The 18520-nt window shown below is 45.7% G+C and overlaps 6 protein-coding genes across 12 annotated transcripts in view; 1 reads left to right on the top strand and 5 right to left on the bottom strand.

Moving 5' to 3' along the window:
- Positions 1 to 2997, bottom strand: part of LOC117582478 (protein Aster-B) — a 16072-nt gene extending 13075 nt beyond the window's left edge. For 2 of the 6 annotated variants that reach the window (XM_034270225.1, XM_034270224.1), the window contains exon 1: positions 2154 to 2987. In XM_034270225.1, coding sequence (XP_034126116.1) covers positions 2154 to 2434 — 281 coding nt within the window. In that variant the 5' untranslated portion in view covers positions 2435 to 2987. Of the gene's footprint in view, positions 1 to 138; positions 241 to 2153 lie in introns of those variants that run through there. The other 4 variants (XM_034270223.1, XM_034270228.1, XM_034270226.1 and 1 more) reach the window with 4 other exon arrangements.
- Positions 2998 to 3144: 147 nt separating this feature from the next.
- LOC117581934 lies at positions 3145 to 10436 on the bottom strand. Of its 2 annotated transcripts, XM_034269415.1 has the most exons (6): positions 10425 to 10436; positions 4729 to 5078; positions 3762 to 4669; positions 3632 to 3713; positions 3427 to 3573; positions 3145 to 3296 (listed from the first exon to the last, which is right to left on the bottom strand). In XM_034269415.1, the coding sequence occupies exons 2-5, from the start codon at positions 5050 to 5052 to the stop codon at positions 3427 to 3429; spliced, it is 1461 nt and encodes a 486-aa protein (XP_034125306.1). In that variant the 5' UTR covers positions 5053 to 5078; positions 10425 to 10436; the 3' UTR covers positions 3145 to 3296. The 2 variants fall into 2 exon arrangements, with proteins under 2 accessions (XP_034125306.1, XP_034125307.1); XM_034269416.1 differs by lacking the exon at positions 10425 to 10436 and having other exon boundaries at positions 3457 to 3573; positions 4729 to 5107.
- LOC117581937 (putative oligosaccharyltransferase complex subunit CG9662) lies at positions 5260 to 10941 on the bottom strand. Its single transcript, XM_034269419.1, has 4 exons — positions 10932 to 10941; positions 7079 to 7082; positions 5914 to 6103; positions 5260 to 5856 (listed from the first exon to the last, which is right to left on the bottom strand). Exons 3-4 carry the CDS (start codon positions 6050 to 6052, stop codon positions 5546 to 5548), a joined length of 450 nt encoding a protein of 149 aa, XP_034125310.1. The 5' UTR covers positions 6053 to 6103; positions 7079 to 7082; positions 10932 to 10941; the 3' UTR covers positions 5260 to 5545.
- Positions 6842 to 8461, top strand: LOC117581935 (serine/threonine-protein phosphatase 2A activator). The gene is made up of 4 exons (XM_034269417.1): positions 6842 to 6980; positions 7035 to 7658; positions 7720 to 7928; positions 8003 to 8461. Exons 1-4 carry the CDS (start codon positions 6953 to 6955, stop codon positions 8369 to 8371), a joined length of 1230 nt encoding a protein of 409 aa, XP_034125308.1. The 5' UTR covers positions 6842 to 6952; the 3' UTR covers positions 8372 to 8461.
- On the bottom strand, positions 8669 to 10202 carry LOC117581936 (bromodomain-containing protein 3-like). The gene is made up of 2 exons (XM_034269418.1): positions 8988 to 10202; positions 8669 to 8928 (listed from the first exon to the last, which is right to left on the bottom strand). Exons 1-2 carry the CDS (start codon positions 10140 to 10142, stop codon positions 8899 to 8901), a joined length of 1185 nt encoding a protein of 394 aa, XP_034125309.1. The 5' UTR covers positions 10143 to 10202; the 3' UTR covers positions 8669 to 8898.
- On the bottom strand, positions 10667 to 11116 carry LOC117582216 (SUMO-conjugating enzyme UBC9-B-like). The gene has a single exon (XM_034269823.1). It carries the CDS (start codon positions 11114 to 11116, stop codon positions 10667 to 10669), a length of 450 nt encoding a protein of 149 aa, XP_034125714.1.
- Positions 11117 to 18520: the final 7404 nt, after the last annotated feature.

The raw sequence follows: 18520 nt of genomic DNA, 5'->3' as shown, positions 1-18520 counted from the left end.
TATCCGTCAATCGAAAAACAAGTCTGTCAAATCGTAATTAATATTTGCCCCCATCAAAATGCAACAGACGTGGGGGCAAAAAAAAACATCGAAAGACTGGCGAAAAATCAATAATAAAAGTGGGAAGAAATGTATTACATTTTCTTTCTTTTGGTTTTCTTTGGTTCCACGTTTAGGGTTTTCCTATGCGGTTTTTTTGGTTCCTCGTGCGGCATTGTTTTTGCTTTTTTGTTGCCGTTGCCTGTTACTGTCTGTGTGTGTGTGTGTGTGGGGGCGGGGGGGGTCTTTGGATTATTTTATTGTTGAAAACAGAAAACACAAAACGAACGAGCAGCAGGCAGGCAAAAAATAAAACTGATGACGAAATGTGAAAACACGACGCAAAAATAGAATATTGTATTTCTAGCACTGTTTTGGCGAAAATGTCGTTAATTTATGAAACTATCCCCACAATATTCTCTCGTTTAGCACTATGACATGCGCCGCAACCGTAACCGTTTTGCTGTTAATTATTTAATTAATTTTTCTGCTATTCTGTTCCGTTTTGTTGTGTTGTTTTCTATGGCTGGTTTGCTGGTTTGTTTGTTTGTTTGTTTGTTTGCTGGCTGTTTGAAGGCACGCGATGGTTTCAGTCCTTTTGTGCTATGTGCCGGGCCGGGGCACGTCATTTCAGCGCGACGTTACAATTTGCACTCGAGAGAGAATCGCAAATAGCTGGCAGAGAAAGGCAAAGGCAGGCAGGCAGCCAGCCAGCCAGCCAGCCCCAGTAGCGAGAATGAGTAAGTCTGATTGTTTGGTCGACTTTTGCATACGCTAGAAGCGTTTGCTTTGTTCTTAGATACCTACACAGGGATTCAGATAAGGAGTAGTAACCCACATACATAAATGTATATAAATAAATTTGCTGGATATGTTTACCTATTCCCTACCTTCCCCACACAATCTGTTTTTGCCACATACTGTCTGGCGGCTGGCGGCTGGCAAGCCAAGGCTGCTCGAAAAAAGTTTGTTTTTTCGTTATTCGGTCATTCATGGTTACATGGAAAACGCTTCGCTGCACTCGCACAAATTGTGATACGTGTATATATGGGTCATGTACAGTACGTTTCACATGTTTAAAACACTTCTTTGAGATTTACCTCAATTAATTAGAGCGCAAATAGGCACAGAAAGTACAGAAATTGTCAGCTGTGTTATTTGTTTACATTTTAGGCAATTCACTCGAATTTTGCTGTGCCAAAGTTCGACCAGAAAACCGCACTAGAGCACAACCTCTTTCGCTCACACAACCCAAGGGTTGTCTATTTATTGACGGCCTTTGAAATAACTCTTTAATTTGAATTTTAATCAATTGGTTCATTAAAACAAATTAGGATTTGGAGTTAGCCTTTTTGTGTATAGAAACAGAAAAAATTGCAATTATATGATTAAATTCTGTTGACCACTGGCTACGTTTAATGGGAAGTTGGGTAATTTAGCAATAAATTCATGAAATTAGGGGAGTCTACTAAAGTTGATAAAAAAGAGACGCTGCTGCTCATAATTATATTTGAATTAATTTATCATACACGAATTCAGTGACTTCCACAAATCGAAAGGGGAATATTGAAAATAGTGAAACATTTTATCAACTGTCTAAAAGTGCACTACTCTAAGCCCTCTAAAAGAGGGCCCACGTTCTGGAATACCACCTAAATAAACACATTTACAATAAAGAGACCTTACCACCATGGAACACACGTTGGAGGTGTACACCTCCATTTGGACACAAATAAAATACGTTTGTACGTCTGAGCGCGCAACTGTTGCGCAATAAAAAAAAAAAAAGAGAGCTAATGCAAGAAGTAAAAGGTTTTTTTTGTTGTGGGGTAAGCAGACTGTTAAGCAGACTGGGAGCGCAATGGGGTTATTATCACTGCAATGGGTAGATAAGCCAACTGAAAGGAATGGAACGGAACGGTATACTACATATATGTAGGTAGATATAACGACATGCAATATGAGGAGCAAGAGCGAAAGAGTAACTGTTAAACATGCAAACCAGCGAAATAAACCTACACCACAAATTAATATGCTTAGCTTTTAATTATATTTAAAAGTCTTTTTTGGGGTGGCAAAGGCACCACAGGTAGGGCAAAAACAAAACCACTCACATGGGCGTCGAATTCAGGCTGGCAGTGCGTTTGTGTTGCCTATGATGTTGGTGCTGCTGGCTATGGTGGTGGTGTGACGACTGTCGGTAAAGGCTTTGGGCCGTGGCCAGGGATTTGGGTAGGGCACCTTGGCTGGAAGATTTGCACAGGGCCACAAAGCGATTGCTGGCACTGACCGATGGTGCCGATGATGTGGATGCTATTGACGAATTCGAGGACGAGCTGGATCTCTGTTGTTGTTGTTGTTGTTGCTGGTGGCGCTGCTGTGTGACAAAATGCATGACAACACGGCACACGTTGCCGTTGCCGCCGCACAATTACAGTCTCCGTTTGTCTGAGATTTATTTAGTTATTATTATATTTAAAGTGTTTTTTGCGGGGGCCAATTGGCGTAGTCGTCGTCGTCGTTGTCCAGCAACAACGGTACTCGTCGTCGGCTCTGTCGCTGCCGCTGCCTCTATCTCTGCCTCTGCGCCGCTGCTGACGTCTGCGGAAGTTTCTTTTTATTTTTGTAGTTTTTCATAGTTAAAACACTGCCAATTTATGCTCTTTGATGTCTACATATTAGTTGGAATCACTCGTTTACACTCGAATTCTATTTTTTTATATTTATTTGTAAATGAGATTCATGTGCAAGTGTGTATAAATTCGATTCCTTTCCGTTTTTTTCACTTTTTTTGCGCATAGATACGTCGTGGCTAGGGATGTCGAGGGTTTCGATGTGCAGACGCCGCTGTACTCGATTTCATGATTCCACCCACTTTGATGACTCAAAATAGGTTAAATGTATTTCCTTATTGCTGTTGATGTTGTTTTCTTGTTTTTTAGTATTAGTCAGTCAAGAAAATGTGTATATAATAATTGCTGTCAATTGCCGGCACCATGGCAACTCCCGGTCACAGCTGTTTATCGTTCACCTCAAAGCGATGTGTCACATATCGATAGATCCTACGCCGGTGATTTCTTATGGCAACGGCTTCACAAAACGATATAATATATTCAAAAATGAAACAATCTTTTAATTTATTAATATCACAAGCAAATTAGAATACACAACACATATTATTTTTTTTCATAAAAACGTTGGCTCTGCCGCAAGGCATCCGTGGTGTAGGGGGATCACCACAATTGCTATTGTAGGCGCTGAAAGAGACAGAGAATAATCGAATTTGAAATTGGAGGCTCTAGGAAATAGTTTTTAGGCTACTATTTAAGCACTTTAAAGATCATGCACGAAACAAATGATCTTTAAAATGGAATTTCTTAATAATACTTAAGCAAGAAAAAAATTTGGCGTTAGTACAATGCTCGAATTTCCGCTCTTGAGGAGTCCACGAATGAGTGCCAAATCATCGGGAGTGAGTGACCAGCCAGTCAGCTGCCCCACAGACTGCAGTTCCGGGCAGCTGTCCAAGAGTAGCTGCAAAGAAGAGGAGTATTAATAGAGGGGGAATGTGCCAAGCAATGAAATTAGCTACCTCCACAGCTTGAACGGTGAGCTCTGGGGCCAAAGTGAACCAAATATCTTCCAGCAGCTTAAAGTCGTGCTGGACAAACATGCTGCAAAGAGAGATTAGCCAATGATCCCACACACTATACCGATATTACCTAATAATATCCTCATCTGTAAAGTCCACTGTGTCCACAGCCATGCGCTTAAGCTCCGTGCAGCTGCAGAGAAACGCCTTGAGGGAGCTCGTCATAATGGCACTGCTGAGAATTTCCAGTCCCTCCAGCTGCTGAAATTTCGACTGCGCCTGTCCATACGACAGACTGTCTATCAAGTAGCAGTCGAGATCGATCAGCGAGGGGCACAGACGCGCCAGCTTGCCCAGCTCCAAGTTGCCAGTGCCCTTAATCATTGTCAAATGCCGCAGATTCCGGCCAATGGGCCGCTCCAGCAGCGGCAGCAGCTCCGCCACCACAAACCGATTGATCTTCAGCTTTCTCAGAGTTCTAGTGTGCAGTGCCCGCAGGGAGCCCGTCTTGGGTGAGTCCAGATAGAGCGTCTCCAGTCGCGGACACGTCTGCATAATCACCTGCAGCGTCGCCTCATCCGTTGCCGTGTCGTGGACGTACCTCAGGCGACACTTGAAATGATCGTCGACATTGTCAAAGATAAACTTGAGGGAGGCGCCCACAAAGGAGTACGTGGACAGCGTCTCCACCTGTGGACAGTGCTCCAGGATGAGCGCAACGTCCGAGTAGCAAATGTTTTCCTCGCCGGGCATGCCCACATCCACGACAGTCAGCGACTGCGAACACACGCCCTTGGCCAGCACATCAATGCCAATCTCTGTGATGTCCGTCTCGCCGGAGATGTCCAGTATCTGCAGGCGCGTGGACCACTTGCCAATCTCCTCCAGCAGCTGATCGTTGGCTATGTATGGCACATAGAGCTTCACAAGCTGCTTGCAGCGCCTCACAATGTCGTACATGTAGTGCATGTGCTCCTCCTTCACCCAAATGCCCTTGATGTTGAGCACGCGCAGGCCAGCGCCCTGAGCGGCAATCACCTGCAAAATAGTGGGCAGATTATGGCCAAAATCCTGCGGAATGTGCACAGCAAACTCACCTGCAAAATCTTCTCATAATAGCTAAACGGAAAGACCTCCGTAAACAAAAAGGTGACGCCACAGTTGAGCAACATTTGCAGGCAGGTGAACCGCATATTGGCATCCAGATAATCCGAGCTAAGGATGACCCGCAGCAGATCCTGATAAATGTTCGATGTGGCGCCCGACTGCGCCAAGTACTCGTTCAGCTCGACCATCACAATGTTTATGTCCAAGTGGACATCGGGCGCGTACTGCACATAGCTAATGGTGGACACCAGCAGATTGGCCAGCTCCGCCAGAGCGCTGTCGCTCAGCGAGCGCACGCTGCACTTTTTCGACATCGTAAACAAAATGCGACGCAGCAAAACACCAAACAAAAACGGGGCAAGCAGATCGATTGAGGACTGCCTCTGTGGTTACATCACACGCTGGGTGGATCGCTTAATAGTTTCGGGTTTAGCTGGAGGTTTCCCAGTTCCCGTTCAAGTCCTTTCCTCCGTCCAACTACTTAGCGAATTTTCTCGTTGCTCTTTTTGCACAGATACATATATGTTTATATTCTTTATATTTATAAACAAAAATAGATTCTAAAATTATATATGCGATGGAAATGGTTTTTCGCGCTGCGGCCGTGCTACGTGCCAAACGTTTGGACAGCGCGAGGCAAACTGAGAGACCAACAATAGGACGCGACGCCAATAGTTTTGGCTGCACAGCAGAGGCAGCGCCAGACGACACTTTCGGTGGCTCTACAATTTGCTCAGGGAAATGGTCATTTATATGCGGTCTAACGAAATACTAAGAGAGTTTTGTCCGGCTTAAGCTTGGGAGATTCTAAGGATGCAGATAGCTGGGCAGCTTCATGCGCATAAACAGCCACGTAGTAAAGAAGGAAACGAGTATGAATATAAAGCCCATGGCGGTGAGCAGCAATCGATTGAGATTCGTCTTGCCGGGTGCATGCGTCTGGTCCATAATGATGAAGCCCAGGCCGCCGACGGTGAACAGAAAGCTGCTGGCAAGGCCCTCCATGATGTATTGTCCGTTCACTCGGTAAGGCATGAACGCCACAGGACGCGAATGGCCGTGCTCATCCACAGTGGCGCCCACGCTGGGTGGCTCCACAATCACATCATAGATGATGCCTGCAACGGGATTGTTAGAATATAGCAATAATAATTGAAGCACTTTTGTGTACTCACCGCCGGTCACCAAAAAGTAGGAGAGCAAAATGACACTAAACACAGCCATCGGCGAGGGCATTGGGATGCTAAACCGCCGCACTTTGATATTGGGCGGCACCAGTATGTGAAAGGGGAGGCTGTACAACGTCTCAATCATGGCTGCAGCTTCAGATATGGACAATAATTAATGTGAATACAAAGTTTTTCGCTTTGTGAGGTGTCCAAAAAAATAGCCGGCGTAGGCGTTCAATAATATCGGCTAGAGACGAGCGTTGACGAGTATTTTTATAAGTCGCAGCTGTTACACAGAGTCGCGGTATAAAATATTAATATATTTTATAGAAAAAATGGACCCAAATGCTTATTTTTGATTAGCTGTAGAAATTTAAAATGTAATTCGAAGTAATTCCTTAGTTCGTTTGAAAAATTAAAATAGAAAACAATTATCGGCGTTTGTCAAACCAAAATCTGCTACCATCGCGTACTTTTATGCTTAAGCTGCTCCAACACAGAATAACGATAGTAGGACTATCGATGCCCTAATAAAATATACAAATGTAGTAATAAAATGTTATTTTAAGATAAAGGCATGGATAATGTTTAAAAGCAGCTTGGAAACCGGAATTTTAACATTAATTCATGAAAGTAGAGGGTATACATATTCCATAGCACTGGTGGACAAGCAACAAGTAGTCACCCTTTACGTTAAAATCATCCGTTTATACTAATTAATTTAGTATAAAATTCAATAAAATATGTTATCAAAACTAGCCAACCTTGTGGAGAATTTATTGGCAAATCACTTAAAATTATACGTTTAGTGCTGAGGGTACTAACTATTTGATAATGTTCATCAGAATATCTAAATCGAGGAAAATGATTTAGGAGCACGGTATTTTTAAGGTATATTTTTAAAATGGATCGGTATATTTCAGTAGAGCAGAGGGTGCTGCGGTATATGTTATCGATAAGTCCGCGGTCCCACAGCCAACAACAAACAAAACGTAATTTCCAATACAAAATAAATTGAATAACAAAAACCACAAATTAAACAAGCATGGCAGATGCCAATGCATATGAATCAGGTAAGTCGGCAACCCTAACTATTGAGAGCGAGTAACCGTAACTTTTTGTTGCAGTTATATTGCCGGCTATTGCCAAAAGAGTGCAAAATATTGGCGACTTAGCTCTGTGGCAGCGTTCCCGCGCCTACCATGATCTGATTGGATACATCAATGGCACCAGCTCGGCCATACAGGGCATCAAGTCCACCGACGCCATGTACGAGTCGGATATGCTGCGCAAATTGTTGCGCATCTTCGAGCTGCTGGAGAAGCTGGTCGAAAAATATCCGCCCTTGGACCAGCCGCAGCGCTTTGGCAACAAGGCCTACCGGGACTGGGCCAGGGACATGCGAGAGCAGTTGCCGGAGCTGCTGCGCCAACTCCTGCCGCCCGGCAAGCAAAAGTACTTGAACGAACTGCAACAGTATCTGACGGAGGCCTTTGGCAATGCCACGCGCATCGATTATGGCACCGGCCACGAGCTCTCGTTTATGTTTTTCCTCTGCGCTCTGTTCAAGGCCGAGATACTGGACGAGCAGGATATTGTGAGTGCTGCGCTGCGTCTGTTCAAACGCTACTTGGAGTTTGTCAGGCAATTGCAGCGCACATACAACATGGAACCAGCTGGCAGTCAGGGCGTCTGGTCGCTGGACGACTACCAATTTGTTCCTTTCATTTGGGGCAGCGCACAACTCTCGGGCAAGTCCACACAAAGTTTATTCTGCCTATTTGCTTATATATTTTATATCTTGCCTTGCAGTTCGAAGTCCCTTTGATCCGTGCAAATTTGTGGATGAGCAAATCATCAGCGACTACAAGGATCAGTACATGTTCATCAGTTGCATTGATTACATCTGCAAGGTGAAGACCGGACACTTTGGCGAGCACTCCAATCAGCTGTGGAGCATTTCGGATGTGCCCTCGTGGGTGAAGATCAACATGGGTCTGGTCAAAATGTATCAAAAGGAGGTGAGGAAGTCGAACCAAAAGCCAGCCGCCTGTTGCACGCTTTACTTACACCTGTCCAAACTTCCCTCTTGCAGATCCTCTCAAAGTTCCCGGTCATACAGCACGTTTTCTTTGGCGATCTGATGTCGTTTGAGACGGTTACAGCTGGCACAACTATCACTAGCGCCCGCCTGGGTCATGTGGCGCCACCGCCGTCAAAGCGCAAATGCATAGTGCCAACATTGGTGCCACAAGCGCCACAGACACAAGCACCACCGCCGCCCATCGAGGCTCTAGCGGGCGATCAGAATGCCGGCGATTCGAGCAGTGAGAGCAGCGACAGCAGCGTTGTGCTACGTCCATCGGCATCGGCATCGGCCAGCTCAGCCTCGCTGGTGGCCGCCGCCGCTGAGGGCTCTGGTGACAATTTAAATGAAATACCCAAGGAACCGGCCGCCGAGTAATAGTTTACTGATCGAAGATCCTACCTGTGTTACAAAATCTCTAATTAATAGCGTTGCCATTTACTTCAAAATAAATTGCTTATAAATGTGCGTCGGCAGGCGGAGTGGAACTGGGCGCGGAAGGAATCTAATTGAATTATTTTCATTTTAAATACTTTCTGTAGCCTTTAGGCAAGACTTTCTCGCGAACATTGCAGGCCCCTTTGGCCTTAAATATTGCACAGATCTCTTGGGTTAACTCAAAACTATTTTATTTGTACTTCAGTTTAACAAAAAAACAATATTTTCTCTCTCTTTAATCTATGGGCTATTCCTCAGCCATATTTGTTTGGGTTTCTTTGATTATCGTACCTTTGTTAGTTGCGCTTGCCGCTGGCTCTTGTGTGTCTTCTTTGACTCTCTCTCTCTCTTTCTGGTGTTGTCTATGGCTGGTTCTGTCACTGGGCTGGGTAAATATATGTGCCAGTTGCTCTTCCCCGTAGGCCAACTCCTACAACATCTCCCTCAACGCTGCCCTAAGCTTAGTCTCACTTTTCGTATACATCTTTGCCACGCACCTGGAGGAAGGGTTATAGAAACATTAGCTAGGGGATTCGCCTCTTCAAGCTCTACTCACAGCTTTCTTGACTCCAATCGGCTGTCCAATTGTCCAAATCGGCCGCTGTTTCTTCTGCATCAGCATGGCAATTTCCCCGTTGATTTTTGCCATCTTATTCTCAAGATCGATTCGCTTTTGATGGAGGATTTGTTCCCTGGCATGGAGCTTCTCCACCGAGATCTGTAATTTCTTCTTATCCCTTTTCACCTGGCGATCCGCCGCCATAAGGTCCTGCAACTTGGAGAGGACCACGCTCGCCTTGTGTTTGGCGATATCCAGCCTGGATTCGAGGCCGTTGCCCTGGCTGGGCTCGCTGTCCGAGTCGCTGGAATTGTCACTGTCTTGCGTAATGGCATGTTTTAGGTTAAGAACCTCAGCGGAGAGCTTCTTTTCTTGCGCCTGAAGCCTGACTATTAAACCATCAATGACTGAGCCCCTGGCATCGAACTTGATCGCGGCATCCTTCTGTTTGCTCTGCTCCTCCAACAGTTGACGATGCTCCTCCGTGAGATTGCTCATTTGGGACTGAAGCTTGCCCAACTTGGCCTGGACGATTCCCAGCTTGCCTCTGACCTCCTCGTCCAAGTAGCTGAAGTCGCTCTCCGAGTCGCTGCTGTCGCTGGAGTCCGAGCCGCTGCTCGACGAGCCACTGCTGTCCTCCGACTCGCTGGGTACCTGAGCGTACAGATTCTCAAAGAGACTCTCCAACTTCTCGCACATAATCACGATATCGTGGGTTTTCGGATTGTACTTGTAGCAATTGCTGAACATCAAGTGCATGTCGGCTGCAAATTGCGCGACTTTGCTGTACTCGCGATTCTCCATTTTACGCTTGACGGTGCCCAGATCCATGGGCTGCTTGATTACGTCAAGGTAGTCGTACAGGCGAAGTTTCTTGACATCCACCGGTGCGTAGAAGGGCCAGGCAATGGCCCTGTGCTTCTTGCTGAACAGCACTTTGAGGATCTCGTAGCAGAACTTGAGCGAGTCCGAGAGGTTCGGCTTTGGCTCCAGCTTCACCTTGCGGGTCTCCCGCTTCACCCCGCCGGACTCGTACTCCACCAGCCCTCGCGTCAATCCTTGCTCAAGCTTCAACTGGGGCAGCGCTGATGGTCCAGGCTCCAGCTTCAGGCCGCCACGCTCGCGTTTCACTTTGCGCCGCTTGGAATCCATTTTCAAACTAAGCGAAAACAGCAGCAATGAAATGTTTCACAAATCAACGTTTTATTCTCGCACTCACTATTCGATTGGTTTTGCAGCGCCTTCCGCGTGGTTATTTTACTGCCAGCTGCCGCCCTACGAATGATCTGGAATGTGAAGTTTCTGCAAGAACTGGAACTAGTTCGCCATCTCGAATTTGCTTGCACGCGTCACCCTGTTGATTTGTGCGCCAAGGAGTTCCAATTCAGCTGAGAGGCACCCACATGCACACATGTCAGGGCTGCAAAAACACACACACACACAACTCTATGTGCATATGTGTGCATGCTGGACCATCTGGCTTTTGATTTGGCGCCCAAGAGAGAATAAACTGATAAACTTCTGCACTCACTATTCCACTGACTAACTAAAGAAGCTTAAGCCAAGGCTTAATTCTGGCCATAGCTGGACACTCACACATGCCCCAACATGTCTTAAAATCGATATTAATTGTAATTTATTTGATGTAACAACATTTAAGCGATGCTAGTTTATATTTATTGTGAGTTGCCAGGCTTCATGGCACGAGCCTGTGCGCGTACGCGCTTCTTGTACTCCTGCAAATTGCGTGTATAAATGTTATAAGCCTCGGCTTGGGCTGGATCATTGACGTTTGGCTCATTCAAGAGCTCTTGGGTGCCCAACAGGATCTGGCGAATGGTCATGGACGGGCGCCAGTCCTTGGCCTCATCAAGCAGCGACAGGCACACAGTGCCCGATGAATAGATGTTTGGGTGAAAGAGCGGCGGCATGAATTGACACTTTGGCGGTGCACATGGATAGTCGTCTTCGAAGATCATGCGAAGCTTGTACAGGCCACCCTCCCGGATGGTGCCAGCCTTGCCATTTGCATTCTTGCAGGGGCGTGCGACAAACCCAAAGGGGTGATCCTTGAGCCAGGCTCCTTGATCCTCCTCGCACAAACGAGCTTGAGAAAGTCCACACATCTGCAGAAATGAAATTTCCTTTTTGTTGAGGAAAACGCTTTTCTTTTCAGCGGCACTGACTGACTTCAATTTTCGAATGAATGAAACATTTTCCGACAGCTTGCTGAGATTGTGTTTTCCACCTTGAAGCTCATAATAAGCCAGGCAACAAAACCTTTAATCATGATGCCCTAACAAGCCTTAAAACCTTTCGAAAATAGCACTCTGAGCCATTTATTTCACTTAATTTCAAGACACAGTTTTCACACAAAGAACTGTGTCAATCTTAAGCCGGATTGGAGGGAAACGAATGTACCTTAATCCCTCAACCACAAAATCAATACGACAAATGAGGCATGCAAATAGATGAACTTGCAACAACTTTTTGTGGATGTAAAATCTCTCATCTTATTGTAAAATAAAATGAAACAGCAAAAACGCAAAACAAAACAAAAAAGAAACTTTTGTGGGCATCCGCCGAAAGCATAATCATTTATTTTCGACACATCATTTATCAAGCTGGGCGGCAGGAAGCAGCTGCCACCCGCTACTACTCGGCATCCTTCTACCTCATTTCGTGGCTTAAAAACTGTCCCCCTTCTATAGTTTTTAGGTGGGCCAGAAAGAGAGGTGCGGTGTCGTAGCAAGCATTAAAACTTTGCCGACGCATTTTTGATTGAAGACTCTGAAAAAACATGAACAATGTTCGGTGCAAGGAGAAGGCCAACTTCGGTCATGTTCATCAATTTGACCTCCTCATCCAGCCTCGTTTTTGGGTGGAACTGGCACTCCGCAGCCGGTACGGTCCGGTTGTATGTGGCTCGGTTCAGTTTCTGTTTTTGCAAATTGAATGAAATTTTGTGGGCGAGCCCTGTCAGCGGGCGTTGCGTACATGATTGAAGGGCGGTGCTGGTAGCGGCAGTGGCGGCGCTGGTGATGGATGCCAAGGTGGGACCCGGAACTTGTACACTTTGAAGTTGGTTTTGGCCGTGTCTCTAGCCCGTAATGCTGCATTCTCCAGTCGTGGAAGTAGTGGAAATATTTACTTTAAAACTTCGTTGATTGCGTGCTGGATGTTTTTTTTTAAGGGATTTGTTTGTGTAAGAAAGTGTGGTTTGCTTATTATTCGATTAGATTCTGTTAAATTCTTAACATTTCTGCACTGCTACACTTCTGTTAGAACTCTGTTCCAGTTCTGTTACAGTTCTGTTCGAATCCTGTTCCAGTTCTGTTACAGTTCTGTTAGAATTCTCTTCTGTGTGTCGTGTCTTTAATTCTGTTTTCTGCATGTCAACTACTGAAAGTTCTCATGTTTACTAGCCAAGTGCTGTGCTCCACCTTCTGTGCTACTTGCCAATCAAAGTGTTTTGTGGCAAGTGGCTTTTGTGCCTTTGCCATGGAAACACCTATTAGAGAGAGACGCAAAGCCATTGAAACTGAAACTGAACCTGAAACTGAAACTGTAATCGAATGCATATCCATTTCTTGAATGGATTCGACTGACTGCTGACGGTGAATGATCGCCAAAGGGAAACTGAGAGTGGAGAGAGGCACACATCATAAATTTAAGGGTAAAATAAAATTACGAACTTTTCAGCTTCTTCTCTTTCTCACTGCCCTGGTCCTGAGGCCCAAAAACATAATTCACAGATTTTGCTTGCCATCCTTGCCATGTCCCTGTCCCTGTCTCTGGAACAGGCAGGCAGTCAGGCAGTCAGGCAGTCAGGCAGTCAGGCATACATATGGTAGACAACTCGTTCATGTACCATGTACCACCTCCTATTGTTCTTGTTTCTCTTGGCATATGGGACCACACACAGATTGTGCTGTAGGGGTCTGCCCTTGGTCACTGCTGGACTAACACATTGCGTGTACCGTTTGGGACGTTTAACTCTTTGGTTAGCCTTTTTTGTACCCGGTATTTGTGGGTTCAAGAGGGTGGCATGGGCTTGTGAAGGTGTTTGTAACAGGCAGAGGACCATATGCAGTGGAGAGCGCACAGTGGATCGTAAGCGAGAGAGAGAGAGAGAGAGAGAAGCGTGTGATAACAGTCAGCTGTAACTTAAGTCGGCCACAGGCTGTTAACGGCGAACAGTAACATGCTGTTACCTTAGCTTGTTAACAGAGCTGTTTCTATTCCTATGGCTGGATCTGTGTCATGGTGAAGAGACTCTCAAACTACTCTGTTTTGCCTGCTGTTTTCCAGGTACTATCCAGTCGAACTTCTTGCCCATAATCTACCCTAATGTTGGTATTCATGACTTGGTTTTGTGTTCATTTTGAGGCGTGTCCATGCCAAGTTGGGTGCTGTGGGTTAAGTATGGTAGCAGGGGGCTGAGCGACAGCTGGTGAAACACACACACAAAAGTGTAGAATGAAGTCACATGACAGAAGGAAAACATTGTGCCACCCCCCAAAGAACTAAGAAGAAAACCCCAAAAGCCAGCCGCATATTTCAGAGCCAACTCTGCTTGGACTCAGTTAATTTAAGACTTGGCTGAAATCTAGGTAGGGGGCTTGGTGGTAACCTGTGGTTCGTGCGAACAAAAACGGACGCTGGTCAATGTCATACACAAAGTTGCACGAGTCAACTTGGAGGCCAAGAAAAAAACACGAAAGTTGATCAAGAACTTTTGCTAAACGAGCAACAAAGAATACGAGTACGAATACCCCCTCTACCGACCACACACTTTCCATAGACAATAACTAATTTTCACCAAGCACACGTACAAGTTGTGCCACCGCCCCGTACCCACACCTGTGCCCGTCTTCAAGTCTCGTGTTCGAGCTGCAGTTTTCCCCTGGATGAACTTTTTGCGACTAGAGTTTGAGAGCCACTTGGCAGCCTGCTGCCCCCGTACTTCTTGACTTCGTGACAGATCCTAAACTTTAGAGAATTGCACATTCAGGGGTGGCAATACAGCGCTACTGCAACATAATTGGCTGGATCGTAACAGTGAGCGGAGCTATAACTGTTAACACCCAAAGCAAAGGAAAAAACCGAGAGTGGATCGTAAGAGAGAGAGCACAGATGGTTAACAGAGAGTTGAGCTGTAACTGAACTGTAACATGCTGTTACCATAGGCTTATAACAGCACTGAAATTTAATGCACATTAACATCCCAAAACGAACAATGTAACAGAGAAGAAGAAAGAATTCCTTGTAGTTATTTTTAAGAGGCACTTTAGAGAAATTAACTTAGAGCTAGTTATCCATTATCAAATGGTTTCTCTGGTATATCCCAACGCGATGGCTCCACTGACACACTCCCGCTCTCTCGCCGCGCTAAGCGCCGGCAAGTCATCAAAGGTTACAAATCACTGCCAGCTTGAGCCAACTTAAAATATTAGCCCAAATGGTTTTGCGTGGAAACTTCGTCATGCACACATGACTTGGCAGTCGTCAGACTACCGTTAGAAAGTGCAGGGGGAGAGGGAAGGGCACAAGCGAGAGTGTGGTGTGGCATATCCTCGCACATCGCAAATGTGTGCCAGAAAATTGCATCTTCTTTGCTCTTTGCTCGCCGGCTGCCGGGGGCCTTCTATTTCAGCCACTTCGTTTGGCTTCCAGTTCGGAGAATAGACAGCTACCATGCATCCTCCTTTTCGCATGTGTGTGTGCGGGATCCACCCACTTCCGAGTGTGTGTGTGTGTGTGTGTGCATCGCAGATTACATGCCATCGATGTGTGCTTTGGCCACTGGCCAAACACTGGGCTTGGCGGGGCTAGGCCATAAAAGAAGTACGCGTGTGGCTTAGTGTTACGTTTTTTTGGTGTATTCCCGGCTGTGTTTGTTTTTAATGCGTTTCTCATTTCTTTATGGGCTCGACGTGCGTGCTGCTTTTAAGCCCTCAAGGGCCTCATCTGCTTATTTGGTCAGGTATTAATTAGAACACAAGCTGACCCAGCTGCCATTAGTGTAATTCTGAGAAAATTTGCCAGAATTAATATTGTAAAATATTGTTGGCACTTATTTTATTTCCTTGGCAATACTTTTAAAACTGTATCACATTCTTTGCCACTTACAGCTGCTGTGGCCACGGCCTGCCATCGCCCATTTCAAAGTTCACAAACCACAAATGGCCCCTACAGCGGATTGGAACGTGTTGACATTTTTATGCCACTATTCGTATAAGTATGTATGCGCTCTGCTCCCTTCTTCTTCTCCTCTCTTTTCTTTTCGCGGTGTGCTTCTCAAACTTTTTTCGGGTGCTTTTCGGCTGATATGCTGTCTTGCACAAGGGCTCCCCGAACGGCATTCAAATGCACAATTGTTGTCACCACGACAACGTTCGCTGGGCGTTGTGTGCACTTTTGCTTGTGTGTAAGCGAAGCAAAGGGTATATTGATTCGTAGCAGATGTTTGAGACGCTATCAAGAGTGCATATTTATAGATTTGCTGAACATATCTTAGTCTGTATGGATGCATATGTTGTGGAGTATATTACTTATCTTCCCGTGTGAAGTACCAGGGTATCCCGTAGTCCATTCACTCAACTGCATTCTACTCTCTCGTTGTTTTTCAAATGGCAGTTTGTCTCTGCGTTTGTGTGAGTGCCTGTTAGTATGCTAAACATCCGGTGGCTGCTTTCTACTGCTTTTGATTCCTCTGTGGCTCGCTGCTGCCGTTGCCGTTGCCGCTTCTGTCGCTCAACTTCCGCTCGAATAGAGTGAAAAATAGCATTTTAGTGGACAGATTCCCTCTGGGGACAACCTGCTCGCGTGCTTCCTGCTTGTGCCGTACCGTTCCGTCTGTCCGTGCTCTCTCCCTCTCTCTCTCTCTTTTTAGGTTGCGCTGCAGTAGAGATTGACAATACAAAAGAGCGCGGAGGAGAGCGCGGCGGAGACCGCGACCAGCCATCTGGATTTAAGCCGTCAGCTGTTAGAGGCATTCTGTGCACTCTACACTCGGTGCTCGCTCTAACCAAATTAAATAGTACAATCTACAAAATGTGTGTGTTGTATGCGCGTGTTGTGTAAGTTTTGTAATTGCAAAAGTTGCCCGCGAAGTTCGTACAGAGAAAACACATCAAGGATGTAGCGATAAAAAAAAGCAGCGGTAAAAAACCGCTCAACTACTGCATTTCTAGGTTATTTTTTACGCGTTGACTGTGCAATGTAAACACACACGCACACTCCACTCCGCCTGCAATTGCAAATACTCGGAATGATGCTGAGTCTTCTGCAGCGTGAGGACTTTACACCACCCACAAATGACATGCTTTACGACCTGCTCCTGCTCCTGCTCCACCTCCACCTCCTTCTAAAAATATTTATCTAAAGATACAATTTTTTCGCGCTCAGCTACTTAAATAAACTACTTTTTGCTGTCTGTCTGTCTGTCTGTCTGACTGACTGACTTTTACGGGCATTGTTGTCAGTGCTCGTTGCTATTTTGGCTTGAGTGTTTTTATACTCGTTGTTTATGCGTGCAGTGTTGTATAGCGTGGTGTTGTGCCACATTTTGTGTCTTTTATGTGTCCGCATAAATTTGCGAGTAAAAGTAAGTACATGTATTCGTTGTGGCTGGTTCAATTTGAATTTCTATTTGAAGAGAGGACAACACTAATGGTATTACAGCAAGCGTTGTTTGTACTATCTTGGATGCTGCCATGATCAACGTCAAAAGATGTCCAACGTTCAATTAGTCCCACTTCCCACAGAACAAAGTCCAAGTAGCTCTTCAACCAAAGTAGCAACAATTAAATGCGTGAGTGCATTTGTATGGCTATTGTTTTGGCATGAATGGATCTACCCAACTGCCAAACTAAACTGTTTTCCACTCACCGAACTACTTTTTGTTGAATTGTTCCTCCCAAAAGACAGGCAGTTTGGTTTCTGGAAGTTTGAAACTGCAGTTTAGTTTCGTATCGGGGCAACTTTAAAATTTAAACTGTCCACCAGGGGGACTTCTCTCAAAATCACTCAAAGAGTTGCAACAACTATGCACCAACACACACGCAGATAAACCCGTAAACCAAGCAATTGTAACTTTGTGTCCGGGAATCCGTACTCTTGAGTTTTCCACGATTGCGTAACTTTGCGGAATCAAACAACTGGCGGCCTTCCAACTTGCCTTTCAGCAGATGCGTTTGACAGCCGCTCTCGGGTGGGGGCCCCGAAGCCAGCAAAACAATTTTCACATTTGTACCAGGCAAAGCCTAAAGGCGGCGGCGGCGGCGGCGGCTGCCGCGGTGGTTTGCTCTCCATCTGCCAGAGAGGTCAACGTGATGGCTGTGGGTGGAGTACTGGAAGGGAAATACCTTTTGATGGTTCAGTGGGAGTATCTAATCGTGCTGCTCGTGCTCAGGGTTTGTCTCACGATTGCATCACTAGCCAAAGGGTTGGGCTGAATTGCCTGGAAAATCGAAAACCTCAAAAGCGTAAGCGACACTTGTGGGCGCCCCATTAAGCACAGGCATGCGGGAGATGCGAGGAGTCACAGTCAGAGTCAGAGTCAGAGCCAGGACTTCCTTCTAGAGTTAATTGGAATGCACTTCGAGTGCTCTGGCAGCAGCACTACTTGAAATTGAGACTGTACAAAAATGTTAAGCACTTTCGAGCGAATTGCTGATTTTATTTTCTCTCCCCCCCGCCCAAACACACACTTTTCCCTCCCGCAGAGCCAATTACCAAGGAGGTGAATTACCCGAACTCCAAATCAATGGCCCAAGAGTTTGGCAGCGTTTGCGGAAACATGGCAAATGGAAAAACTAAAAGCAAAAAGCAAAAAAGCAAAAACTATTTGCCATAATCCTTTTCAATCAACTATGCGGAATCAGTGCATTCTAGAAACTCGATCAAGTGCGATTTGCTTTCGTATTTATATTCAATTTCTCTTAGATATTTGCTGTGTGCTGTGCAGCAACATTTTCTACTTCCACTTCTCCTTCGATTCTTTCTATGCTTTGCCCACAGTCTTTGCTGAATCAAAATCAACGCAAAGGTTGTGTATTTTTTGTTTGTACCAAATTGAATTTGCAATTGAAAGAAGGGCCACTGCACAGCAAGTAAATTTCAGTGCAGAAGTTACACAGAGAGAGGAAGAGCAGTGAAAAGCAACAACAAATTGCCGCAGTCAGATCCAATAATTTATGGTCTGGGCGCTGGCTTAACCAGCCCTCAGCTATTTTAAAAATCGTTTAGCATTTTGGCACAAATGAAACATCAAAGATTTACGAGCCATGATTAAGGCATTTTGTGGGCATCCTCCAGAAACATCCAGAAACAAAGGCAACATCCATCGGGCCCCAGAAAAGAGGCCTCGACAGCGTCCTGAAAGCACTGCAAGTGCTTCCTGGTCGGGGGGGGGGGGGGGGGGGGGGGGGGGGGGGTAAAGTGTTGAGCTGAAAGTGAAATTCCCTTCTACTTCCCCTCACTCTTCTCTTCTTTTTTATTTATTGAATGTGCTAAGCAGGCGGCGG

This window comes from Drosophila guanche, unplaced genomic scaffold (assembly GCF_900245975.1).
Source record: "Drosophila guanche unplaced genomic scaffold, DGUA_6, whole genome shotgun sequence".
NCBI classification, from domain to species: Eukaryota; Metazoa; Arthropoda; class Insecta; order Diptera; family Drosophilidae; genus Drosophila; species Drosophila guanche.
The sequence above is the reverse complement of the archived record's forward strand: the minus strand, read 5'-3'. Positions and strand labels throughout refer to the sequence as shown.